Here is a 13,770-nt window from a genome sequence, read left to right on the forward strand (position 1 = left end):
AGGCAAATATAGTGCCCATTTTCAAGAAAGGGAAGAAAGAGGATCCAGGGAACTACAGACTGGTCAACCTCACTTCAATCCCTGGAAAAATCATGGAGCAGGTACTCAAGAAATCCATTTTAAGGCACTTGGAAGAGAGGAAGGTGATCAGGAACAGTTGGCTAGATCACTGGGCTCAACAGGTAATGATCAATGGCTCCATGTCTAGCTGCCAGCCGGTAACAAGCGGAGTGCCCCAGGGTCGGTGCTGGGGCTGGTTTTGTTCAACATCTTCATTAATGATGTGGAGGATGTGGTAGATTGCACACTCAGCAAGTCTGCAGATGACACTAAGCTAGGGGGAGTGGTAGATACCCTGGACGGTAGGGATAGGATACAGAAGGACCTAAACAAACTGGAGGATTGGGCCAAAAGAAATCTGATGAGGTTCAACAACAACAAGTGCAGAGTCCTCCACTTAGGATGGAAGAATCCCATGCACAGCTACAGACTGGGGACTGACGGGTTAGGCAGCAGTTTTGCAGAAAAGGACCTGGGGGTTACAGTGGATAAGAAGCTGGATATGAGTCAGCAGTGTGTCCCGGTTGCCAAGAAGGCTAATGGCATACTGGGCTGCATTAGTAGGAGCATTGCCAGCAGATCACGGAAAGTGATTATTCCCCTCTATTCGGCATTAGTGAGGCCGCATTTGGAGTATTGTGTTCAGTTTTGGGCCCTCCACTACAAAAAGGATGTGGACAAGTTGGAGAGAGTCTAGTGGAGGGCAACAAAAATGATTAGGGGGCTGGAGCACAAAACTTATGAGGAGAGGCTGAGGGAACTGGGCTTGTTTAGTCTGCAGAAGAGAAGAACGAGGGGAGATTTGATAGCAGCCTTTAACTACCTGAAAGGGGGTTCCAGGGAGGATGGAGCTAGGCTGTTCTCAGTGGTGGTAGATGACAGAACAAGGAGCAATGGTCTCAAGTTGCAGTGGGGGAGGTCTAGGTTGGATATTAGGAAAACGTTTTTCACTAGGAGGGTGGTGAAGCACTGGAATGGGTTACCTAGGGACGTGTGGAATCTCCATCTTCTAAGATTCTATGTGTAGGACCCATAGATCTTGAAAGGGGTGTTGTGAGGGTACTAATCATCATAGCAGTGGAGATATATCTGCAGGTTTTGAATCTGTTGTTCTGTCAGGGTCTGCTGCTGCTTTCAGCTGGGTGTGTCCTGATCGGTGGGGAGCTTGGTTCTGATGATGAGTTTGGCAAGGTTGGGGTGTTGTTAGAAAATCAGAAGGGGGATTCGGGAAAGATTTATTTCAGGGTGTGGTTGTCACCGAGTATGGGTTGTAATTGTTTAGTGACACTCTGAGTACCGTGCCCAGACCTGAAGAAGAACTCTGTGTAGCTCAAAAACTTCCTCTTTCACCAACAGAAGTTGGCCCAATAAAAGATACTACCTCACCCACCTTGTCTCTGATCTCCTGGGAACAACACAGACACAACAACACTGAAAATTACAGTGTAAATTAAAAAGTCAGTTTATGTATTTTGAAGGAAATCAGTTCTTGTGCTTCAGAACAGATAAGGTAAATAACATTGACTGCAACAGATGATGTAAGTTCCATCTTTCCACTTGGTATCTATACCTAACACACACAAAACTGAGATTCAGATGAATGGACTGCATGTGAATGGTTCATGAAAACATTCAAGAGGGAGATTTGCATAATTAAGTGCTTCATGTAAATGGATTTTCCACTGATTCTTCACTCTATCTTCTGTATTGATGATCCATTCCACATATGTTCATTCCTGGTACGTGGGGCAGAACTTGAGGTGATTCTGTCCAACATGACGTTCAGTGACTAGCATGTCACAGAAATGCCATTTAATGAATGCTTTGTGAACTCATATGCAAAGGTGAAAAAAGAGGGGAGTGGGGTGGTTCCGTGTTTGAGATACATTCATCTAATGAATTTGAACCTCTTTCACACAGACATTTTTATTAGTTATGAAAGCATCATGTCCTACTTCGAAACCAAAAGTATGTAAAAATGTAAGAAGTTGCAGTGAGGTTTCACAAAATATTTTTGTAGCTATATGTGTAAAAGTAATGAACACTCTAGATAACAGATTATTGAAGTAGCACCATTTCAAAATGAAGAGGTCTATCTCTAAAATGAAACTCCACATCCAATTCAATGGAAGATTTTTATTTTTCAAAAAAAATTAAGGTATAACTTAATTTGAATCTTTCCAATGGGCTAGACTTAATGAAGATTAGCCTGCTAATCTGTAAATAAAAACCTGTTAAAAAGTTCAGTTTTGAGCATGTGCTCAGTTTTCAACACTTAACTTTAGGCGCCCTGCTGCTCACTGGAAACCTGAGCTCTGAGTTAGACACCCCGGCTCTTTATATAAAGCACAAAGAGAGTTGGGTGCCTAAGAATGGGAACCACAGAAGCCAGCAGGTTGAGCAGGGAGCCACCTAAACTATTCAGTAGGGAATGCTGAGGAGAGGGGTATGGCAAAACTCCTATTCATTTAATGGGGCCAGGATTTCACACAATAGCCCTTTTACTGACTAACGTTTGAATCTTTAGACAGTAACATTAATGTTACATAAACATAAATTATTGTATTTTAATTAAATATGCTATTTGTAATGTGATTTGGGAACCTTCAGGATGAAAGGCAATATATGGATATGGATATTATCAATATTACACATTATTATATTATGAGAGCTCAGAGATTTAGGATCAATTTAGTTGCAGCTTCCAACTGTGGAAGGCAGAAGAAAAATCTTACTAAAACATTTCAGTGAAAAAGTATTCTGTTTTCATTAGTGCACTCTGCTATTTGATTATAATGGGTCTAATCCTCTTGCTCTGATTAATGGGTGTTAATTGCGAATTTGCAGCGTAAGTAGTTCTACTAACATTAAAGACCCATTATAGATTTAGAAAAGCATTTTAGTTACAAATGTTACCTGGAGTCCATTATCATCTTAGATGAAATTACAGGAAAGGGCAAGGTGAAGCTAATTTTCATGGAAAGGAGAACAAAGCAACTTATTAAATAAGGTGCATTTATCAAATTGTCCAACGACTACAGTTGGTAGAAATGTTTAGGAAAGGTGAATTCAGAGGAGTGTGAGCAGGCAATGCCTTCATCGTAATCTTTAAATGTTGTTTCTTTCTGAAAAGTGACTCTGGAAAAACTGCTCCTTTTTATTCAACCAATCTGTTCCTTGCTTGTATTCAGTGTCATTCATGTATCTGGTGACATTAACAATAAAAGTAAGTTTTTAGTGCCTTTTACTCCTGTTACTCCTACAGAGCCATTACATCTAAGATGAAGTAAGCTGGATTCTCTTCCTTCATGTGCCTCAGCAACAAGCGTCTTTCCTTTTCTTTTCTGGCCTACAGATTGCAAATGCTTCTTTTGGGTGGGGAGCTTGCTACTGCAATACATGCTTTGGTCACCTTAGCCAACATGCTCAATGGTAGTTGGGCACCTAATTAGCTTGGAGGATCCGGGCCCTTGCAATTACATGGATATTATCATAGAATCATAGAGTTGGAAGGGACCTCAGGAGGTCATCTAGTCCAACCCCCTGCTCAAAGCAGGACTAACCTCAGCTAAATAATCCCAGTGAGGGTTTTGTCAAGCCACAGCTTAAAAACCTCTAAAGATGGAGATTCCACCACCTCTCTAGGTAACCCATTCCAGTGCGTCACCACCCTCCTAGTGAAAAACCTTTTCCTAATGTCCAACCTAGATCTCCTCCACTGCAATTTGAGACCGTTGCTCCTTGTTCTGTCATCTGCCACCACTGAGAATAGCCTAGCTCCATCCTCCCTGGAACCCCCTTTCAGGTAGTTAAAGGCTGTTATCAAATCTCCCCTCATTCTTCTCTTCTGCAAACTAAACAAGCCTAGTTCCTTCAGCCTCTCCTCATAGGTCTTGTGCTCCAGCCCCCTAATCATTTTTGTTGCCCTCCGCTGGACTCTCTCCAACTTGTCCACATCCTTTTTGTAGTGGGGGGCCCAAAACTGGACACAATACTCTAAATGCGGCCTCACTAATGCCGAATAGAGGGGAATAATCACTTTCCGTGATCTGTTGGCAATGCTCCTACTAATGCAGCCCAATGTGCTATTAGCCTTCTTGGCAACCAGGGCACACTGCTGACTCATATCCCGCTTCTTATCCACTGTAACCCCAGGTCCTTTTCTGCAGAACTGGTGCCTAGCTCATCGGTTCCCAGTCTGTAGCTGTGTAATGCATATCCTTAACATAATGCATCCTACATGAAGGTTCACATTAAAATAATTCAGACACTGAATCTGGTGTAGACTGCAGTAAAAGAACACGATATTTACTGACTGCTTGTAGGTTCAGAGTGAAGTTTAAGGTGTTGGTTTTGACCTATAAAGGCCCAAATACCTGAATATGTACCTGAGAGACTTCCTCATCTCCTGTGCTACAGTGTGGTGTTTGAGCTGGTCAGGAGGGATTGTCTCCTGCCCATCAAGAAGGGCTATCAAACTAAATGGGCCATTGTGGGACATCACAATAAAAAGACTTTGATAATTGCCCCTGCACACCCGTGAAGAGGCTCTGAGCAAAAGGGCTTGTCCCATCATCTTGAATTCTGGAAAAGGAAATAAAAATAGCCAACAAGAATATTTTAAATCTCTTTTGCAGTTTGTACTCTCATAGAGCCGAGCTACAAAAGAGAAGCAGAGATTCCCAGGGTCAATCTGGGTTAGCACTAAAAGACGTTCAGAGTTGACAGATTACGACAACTCTGTCACCTTTTAAAACTATAGATTGTAACTTACTTGTATATATATATGTTTGCCTTGTGATAACTCTCTCATTTCTTTTCTTATTTAATAAATCCATAGTTTACTATAGGTGACTACAAGCATTGTCTTTGATGAGAAATCTAAAGTACAAATTGATTTGGGGTAAATGACTGGTCCTTTGGGACTGGGAATAACCTGACTACTTTGTGATCTTTGGTTTGTAGTCACTAAGTACAGCTTGCCTGCGTGGCAAGGTAGACTGGAGTGTCCAAGAGGCCTGTCTGAGGCTCCATGGTAAAACTGTTTTAGTGCTTCAGGAGTTCATACTTGTTACTGGGCTGGTGAAATCTAATTATAGAATTTACAACCAGTTTGGGGTCTCTGCCCTGCTTCTTCACAGTCTGCCCTGAGGGCAGCACTCATAGTTGTGAGCCACTCCTGACAGTGTGACTGTATCTATGACAGGCAGATGGAGCCAGTTACACCTGCGTAACCACACACACAACATTGGGGTTTACACAGCAGTAACTGAGGCCTAACCTGGCCTGCAGAAACTATATTTTAGGTGATGCTGCTAATGATATCTATAGTGAAGGTTGCCTGACTCTTCCCATTATAAGATCCTATTTCCTATACTTTATAACTTTGCCAAACTAGGGTTTAGGGAAAAATAAATTCTTTTGATTCTGTTAAGAAATTGATTGTTAGATTTTTTTTTTTTTTTTTTTTTTTTTATAAGACGTTCTAGACCTCCATGCTTTGGAGCTGGGACTTGAAATTTGGCAAGGAGGTCACACCAGTGTCAGGAATGTGCCTTTTGTTGCTCCTCTGGAAAATATGTTTACATTTAGCCGTTTGGCCTTTGAAAAATCTTATTTTCACATATGCTCAGCTCACATATGACCTGTTAAAGTTCAGCAGTTACATTTCATGAATATTCTGTCAACACTGAGCATGCTTCATCCCCACACAATGCCGACATGCTGATCAGGATGTACATGTGCCATTCCTGCAGAGCAGAGCCACTGAGCATGCTCCATTCAAGGGCTGAACAGGACTTTTGCTGCAATTGCTACACTGGGCTGCTTTTGTGTCAGATGTGACAGATATTGAACCCACCTGCAGTACTCGGGGACTATATTGTATTTTATGTTTAAAATATGAAAACCACAAAATGTCATTATACTGAGATGGGCTGGGCAGTATGAAATACTGTAGAATACTCATAGCTCTTTGTATCGATACAGGTGATGTGTATTTGTGTGTTCCTGGCTCACTGTGCATGTGTAGAGGGAGGATGTCAGGGGAGGTTGTGCAGAATCTGGAATCACTAGGGGGTGATTTATGCAAAATGCCGAGGGTGGCTATGAAGATTTCCAGTAATTGAATCTGACCTCCAGGGGAATAAGAGGACTGGTGGTGCCTGTTTTCTGTAGGCTGGAGGACAAAACAGGACTTTTGGTATAAAAGGCTGAGTTCAAACAGATTGAGTGTTTTCCTTTTGATTCAGCAAATGGACAAGAGGTTCTGTCCAAGATAATGATCCAACCCTTGCTCAACAGCAGGAAGGGACATTGGCCTACCAGACTCCCCATGTGAAAAATGGGTGATGTCTGGTAAGTTTGTGAGCAATATGTAGAAACTTTTATTATCTTTCTATCATTTTCTCTGTTATGCTTCTGTCCCCAGAATGGTGTTTGTTTGGGAAAAGCTGTATGGTACTTGTAACTGCTGGCACACAACAGTCTTTGTTGTCGCAGAGAAAGCACAGCCCAGGTGCTGGCCTTTAGGCATGCTGGTTTGCTGGAGATTTCAAAGTGCACCGCAGGGGGCTGTGCTGCTTTAAAAACCTGTATCAGGAGGGAGACACACATGGATCTCTGCCCAAGACAAGTGATAGACTGAAACTTGAAGAGGGTGCCCTTGAGTGACCAGAGTGGGGGAATGCATATGCCGTTACCCTGAAACTGTGGCAAGGCACTAGAATTGAAAGCAAGGAGACTGATTCTCCTGTGTTCTCAACGTTCCCCATTCTAGTGACCAGGTAGCAAGGAGAAGGATGAAGAAACCTGACTTAGAACGCAGAAGGGTGAGGAATGAGAGGGGCGGGGGAAGTTGGGGTTGCAGGAGACAAAGTGGGAAGGGGACAGTAGCCAGACAGTGGGGGAGCAGTGGGAGACAAGAGCCATAGGAGTGGGGGACCAGGTAGGGAGGGAGACAAGAACTGGGAGACAAGTTGGATAGGAGCACAGGGAGGGGAAGAGTCCGGGGAATAGTTAGGGGTGGAGAACAGGAGCAGAGGAAAAGGGGGAGAGAAGCTGGGACAGGGGCAAAGAGAAGCAGATGGGTGGGGAGGAAACGAGGTAAGGAAGACCGTCACAAGCCTATGGGAAACAGGTGCAGAAATGTCTATAATCACTGAAGTACATTATCCTCCAGAGCACAGAGCTGAGCCCAGGGGTTCTCAGACTCTACACTACTTCACTCTCAGCAAATAGCTCTGAAACCAACTGGCAATGTGAGTGTCTCAAGGCCCACTAATGCCTGAGAAACATATGCAACCTACTACTGGTATCAGTTAACCTGGTAACAGAGTGGCAAGTGGCAAAGTTTTGTACTGTGGATTTAAAAGTTCAGACCTTGCTGATTACCTAAGACAGTGGTCAATAGGGTTCCACATGATGATTTTTTGTTTATTCAGATGTTTTTTTTAAACAGGACATTTATATAGGGGAAAAAACTACATTAAAAGAACATTAAAGTTGCAAAGCCAAGCACTCAAAAGTTAGGAAATTCCAGAACATAGGTTGTCCATGCAGTGAATAGGTGGTAATTCAACTTTTCTACCCTTTATATTCAGCATGTGGCCCCAGGCCTTCTGCATACAAAATTATTTATTACCTCATGGATGCTTTCATCAGCATATTGGAGTGCTTCACGATTAAGTGGCCAATTGTGAACATTTTGGTATAAGTGACTTGCCTGGAATCACATGGGAACTCTAGGGGAGAGGCAGGAATAGAGCTCGGTTCTCAGGTGTGGCATTAAATTTCTTTAGTCATAAGGCTACCCTTTCTCTTCCTGATATCACCTGCCTCACTAACTAGACACTATCTTCTGTAACCTAGGCATAGAACTGCAGATTTCTCAGGGCATTTTTTATCAAAAATCACAGAGTAGTCACAGTAAGTGTAGTAGAACTTATGCTCCATGATTTTTGATAAAAAATGCCCTGAGAAATGAGGGCGCACCAACCACTTGGAGCAGCACCCTCCACCACAATCCTAATCCTGTCTTGGTGAAGAGGCAGGGCTGGGGGGGGAGGGGGGGAGGGCTGGAGAGTAAGCCTACTCTGCACTCCCCCCCCCACTTACAGGCAGCAGTGACTTCTGTGTCCCGTGTAGAAATGTGAGGGTTAAGAGCAAGCCTGCCATGCACTCACCCTGGGCAAAAGCAATGGTAGGTCATGACTGGGGGGCAACTAGGCCAAATTTGAGTGAGTTCAGCTGCAAGCACATGTGCCATGTTGCAATGTCCATTGAGGGGTGCTGGACCCGGCCCTGTAAGACACAGGAGCTCCCATTTTTAGGAAGCCTCTTACTTTTGGGTTCAGGGACAAAGAATGTTAGTGCTGGACCACATTCCTGGGGGGCTGGGAGTTGGGCCCAGGCTTTGGACATGAATTGTCCTCTGCGGGACCCCTGACTTGGGCTAAAAAGGCCATATATAATACAAGCAATAATCATGTGCTGATCACAGCACTTTTCTAGTCTTGAAGTTAGGGAGTGGGGGAAAAGCAAACCACAGCAACTTTCTAGCCTTGAAGTTAGGGAAGGAAGGAGCATATCAGAGCAACTTTCTAGCAGTGTCCAGAACAGGGAAAACCTGCCCAGTGGGCATCATGGTAATGGGATCGTAATACAGGAAGGCTATGTTCCCCCTCCCACCCCGGACCATTACTTCCCTCACCATCTGGACAAAAAATGTGGTAAAAGGGTGTTATCTCTTCTTTCCCAGACAGCGTGTCTGTTAGGGAATGCTTGGGATCTCTCCCCTAGTTCTTCCCTTGTTGCTAGTTTGTTAAGGGACTTCATGGTCAATCCTGCTGTTAAGATAAATGTATATACTACGCAAGTCTTGTGGGAAATAACAAACAGGGGCGGAATATTCATTTTATAATCATTTATATCACCAAATAGGGATTTTATGGGATGTTGTAGAAGTGTGTGTGTTTACATATTATTTTAGATAAAAAGTTGTAAAGTAGTGAACTCGGGGATCACTTTGTTGGTCACGAGGCAAAGAAAATGAGTGGACTAGAAGCTGTAACCAAATAAACGCTCCTTATCACTCCACCCAGCTCTATCTCTCTCTTCATCCAACCCTGCAACATTACTCTCCAACACACACTCCCCCAGGGCTTCCCCTCGCAGCAGGCCGGCGACCCACCTAGAGTCTTCCTGGAGGAAGTCACAGACAGAGAAGTCACAGACAAATAGAGAAATCATGGTACCCATGACTTTTTCTGCACCATGACAAACCTGTAGCCATATGAGGCAGGGATCCTACAAACAACAGCCTCATTCATGACACATCTTGAATGTAGTCAGTCTTGTGCACTGAATGGGGTAGAGGTCATACTGTAAAAGTATGTGAACATGTAATTATTACTGTGTTAATGCATATGAACAGTCAAACATATTTCTGATATTTCTGAATTTTTAGCACCTGACTTTGCAATTTTACTGTTCTCTACATGTAGTTTTTTGGATGTAGTTTTTACTAATAATGATGTAGGAGGAGGAAAGAACTCAGTTTAAGTCTCTGACCACAGATTAAGACTGCAGAATTGGCAAGTTTTCACATGTAAACCAAGAACATTTGTTATGGAAATCATAGAAGATTAGAGTTGGAAGGGACCTCAGGAGGTCATCTAGTCCAACCCCCTGCTCAAAGCAGGACTAACCTCAGCTAAATCATCCCAGCCAGGGCTTTGTCAAGCCGCAGCTTAAAAACCTCTAAAGATGGAGATTCCATCACTTCCCTAGGTAACCCATTCCAGTGCTTCACCACCCTCCTGCTGAAAAATATTTTCCTAATATCCAACATAGACCTCCCCCATTGCAACTTGAGACCATTGCTCCTTGAGAAATAACACATAATGGAACCACTCGGTGCCACTTTGCAGTGTCGCTTTTCAGAGCCACACTAAAGCTACATGGATTGTGTTTTGCAGATCATTCTTATACTATGTAAAACAAACGTATTTGTCTACCTGAGGACTTGCTTTCTATCATTGTATTATCTGTGTGTGACATGACTATCAACGTACCCTTCCATTGAGAATTTACTGAAAATTGTTTTCTTTAAACTACATACAGTCTGATGGGATTATTACAAATGAAAATTAAGTGTGGTCCTTGAGCTTCTAGCAATTAGATGTGGTGTACAATTTATTCAACTGAGCAAAATTTTGGATACCTTCAGTGGAGAATACAATTCATACCTACTACCCCAATTTTAGCAAATAAACCCCCTATTTCACCCTGAAGTGATAGTTAATGTTTAAAGGAGCCTTCACCCTTTAGTTAGAGTGCTATTGACCTTGATCTTATCTGTTCACTGACAGGATCTCATATCATCAATACATGTTGCCTTCAGTTCCTCCAAGGACATATATTCAATATATGTCACTCTGCCTCTGAGAACAATTAACATATACAGACTAGGTTACATTATGCTCTAAGGAATCAATGGACCAACTGAAACAATGGTTATCAAAGGTGGCACAAGGGGCACTTCTAGTTCTGTGGAGCTGCTTCTGTCACAATGGTCTTTAAGTCACTCTAATTTCGAAATCAGAAAGTCCTGGTTATTATTTCTTCATCTCACTCATTGCTGTGACAGATGATTCAACTGTGCCAGAGCAAGTAGACTTGGAATACAGCTACAGGAGCATAATGCTTTATTCTCTTTTCCATATATATCCCCATCTGTTTTTACTCCTGATCATTAATTATTCACTCCTTACTGTTAAGTTTCTTTGTTCTTTATCCTTACCCCTCTTCTGTCTTTTAAATTACTATTTTAAGGTGCACTTACCTATGAAATCAGCAAATAAAAGAACAAAATCAAATATTTCACTAGCAGTCTAATCAATTTGGGATATAACTAAACTTAATTTCCCAGTTGTATATAAGGCTTTGTACCAATTCTCAGGAGGATTTGGAGAGGTGTCATAGACATGGGGACTTAGGGCAAATTGTGGATTCCTGTAGAAGGCTTAAGGAATTAAGTTTTGAGCAGAAGAACATGAAGGGGCAAACAGAATCTTCCCCCACTACATGAATCACAAGTGCAGCAGATATTTAGAACAATGCCATTGAAAAAGTTGCTACACAGTGCTGTTCCTCTGCTTGCAGGGTATGTAATGTCTCTCTGAGTGGCCTATTCTACTTTATGAAGTGGAATGGTGGAAATTCCACTGCTTTGCCAGAGGCAGCAAATGTTAAAGGAAAGAGACGTAAATATACTTTTGAGCATTGATTCCATCAATGGCCTGAATCATCCTCTCATTCAATTCCTCTTCAAACCTTTTCTTCTGTGATTTTGTTCTGTAAAGAAAAAGATGAGAAACTATCATTGTGGAAAAATATTAATGTGTATGTATGGCATTAAATGGAAGAGAATAATAAATAATAATAATTTAACATTTACATTGCAGTAGCACATAAAGGTCCCAACCAGAAGGGGCCTCTTTGTGCTAGGCAGTTTACACACATATAGGCAGTGACAGTCCGTCCCCAAAGATTTTAAAAACAAAACATACCTGTAGAAAATCAGAGTTATCTCAGCTCCTTAAAAATGTCCATGTTTGCTGCAGCTATTTTTGGTAATATTTGTCAGCATTGTGTGACAAGGTAATAACATGCCATTTATATTCATGAGAACGTTTTATATGGTCTGATTAGAGGACCTAGAATTTTCCAGTAACAGGTTTGGAAATAATTGTTATAAAAACTTTATTTTCAAATATATTTCAGGTTCTCTTTATATAGTCTGTAAAACCATAATAATGAACAAAAAGGATCATTTTATTTTAAATTAGCTGAGCATGGAATGGACAAAATGTCTGCATGGATGGGTCTTTCTTCCGTTACACCATACTTAACTTGTTCTTTTAGAAGTTGTGCTCTTCTTAAACCTGGACCATCACAAATATCTTCAGATTTTGTCTCCATCCTTTCAAGTTTAATATCCAAAATTTAAGATATAGCTAACACCTCAGATTTGAACTACCTGAACTCCTAGGGTTTATGATAACTCAAAGATTTGAATTTTGGCAAGGTTAACTCAAGCCCTTCCTCCTTCTGAGCCATTCTGAGCCATGATTTTTGGATTATTTCTTAATTTATTTCTTAATTATTTCTTATTTCTTAATAACTGAGGATCTACAGAATGGTTCAGTAGAAAGGATACCGTAGGTTTTTAGAGTAGTTTCTGTAGAACCGTATTTCTTTTTTACTGACCCCAATTGATTTCATAGCATTTAGGTATGTATCAACTGTCTATGATCTATTTCTTACAAGTAGTCCAGGATAACAACAGACATTTGTCCATTCTTATCTAACCCTATCTAGCAAATAACTAAGAATATAGGAATATCATGTAGTAATAGAAGTTAAAATTTCACAAACAAAAGCCAGAAGTCTGGCTCCAAAATCCACATTTAGGTATCTGAATAATTGACCCGATTTCAAAAGTGCTGAGCACTCACCCAACCGTTTCCTTTGACCTCACTGGGAGTGGTTGGGTGATTAGCTTTTCTGAAAGTCACTTTACTTATTCAAGTGCCTAAATATGGATATAGGAGCCTGATGTTAGGTTCCCATTTGTGAAAATCTTGGCCAGAAGCTAGGTGATATTTTCAGGCCAACTTATACAATCACACTTTTTTGAACCTTTGGAGTCTATTTCAGAGTGCAATTAAAAACAAGAAAACAAAAGCATTTCTGGCACCTGAAAGAATTTCACTCTGTGAAAATACCGCAGGAAAATGGTTCACTCTCTCACTACGGTGTTGGCATACATGATTTTTACATTCTATGAAAATCGAAATGTAATTCATCCACTTTGGCCTTAAAGCTGTGATGTGTTTGTCAGGTCTTGTAGATAAGCCAAAGGTTGATCTTCTTATGGGACCCAGAACTACTGTTGAATGGGAATACCTGGCTCCCTGTCAACCTTTGGATAGCATAGGGTATATTTACAGAGCAAGGACATGGGGTGACAATAAAGAGAGACCACAGAAAGGATGAATTACCACCATAAGCAAAGGGAATGAAAATGTCAGCTTTGAATGGAATGGTTCTTTCAAACCAATTTATGGTACTTGTAGCAATGAAGAAAATACGTTATTTACTGTTTTGCTTTCTTAGGCTCTTAGAAAGATGGTATCCGGCTCTAATTTTCTTGCAATATAGTGCTAATTTTATTTTTAAATAACAGCCATACTCTTTTGTTATTATGGACATTTCCAAAACAACTTTGGGGATTTTTAAAGAACTTTTTCAGTTCACTTACATCCATTTCTTCTTGTTCTTTCCTAGTAATGGGAAGTTCAGCCACCAAAAATGACAAGTTGAACTTTATCATGTGAATGTATAAACATTTGTTTGGCAGCAACACAGAATATGGCTCAAAACACACTTGAGCCACAATGCTATTTTCTGAAGCTAATAAAATGCACACTTTTTAAAAATAAGTAGCATTCAAAACGAAAATAGTAATTGAAAAAGCCCTTACAGGCTACCCACTAGATTTAATAGGATATCAGATATCCAGCATAACGAGGCAACTCCACTTTCAAATGATCCACACTGTACTGTATTGCAACTGTCTATAGGTCTGGTACAGGACATACATAGTAGCACATCAACACATTGAGACTACTCTAGATTAATGCTGTT

General features: G+C 41.2%; 1 protein-coding gene across 1 annotated transcript in view; it reads right to left on the bottom strand.

Annotated features, from left to right (window-relative positions):
- Positions 1 to 13,770, bottom strand: part of ADCY2 (adenylate cyclase 2) — a 363,250-nt gene that overhangs the window by 87,423 nt on the left and 262,057 nt on the right. The window contains exon 12 of the mRNA XM_067569412.1: positions 11,335 to 11,415. Within this exon, the coding sequence (XP_067425513.1) occupies positions 11,335 to 11,415 (81 nt within the window). The remainder of the gene's footprint in view (positions 1 to 11,334; positions 11,416 to 13,770) is intronic.

This window comes from Emydura macquarii, unplaced genomic scaffold, assembly GCF_026122565.2.
Source record: "Emydura macquarii macquarii isolate MOO-44397 ecotype Brisbane River unplaced genomic scaffold, CSIRO-AGI_Emac_v2 contig_320, whole genome shotgun sequence".
Taxonomy (NCBI): domain Eukaryota; kingdom Metazoa; phylum Chordata; order Testudines; family Chelidae; genus Emydura; species Emydura macquarii.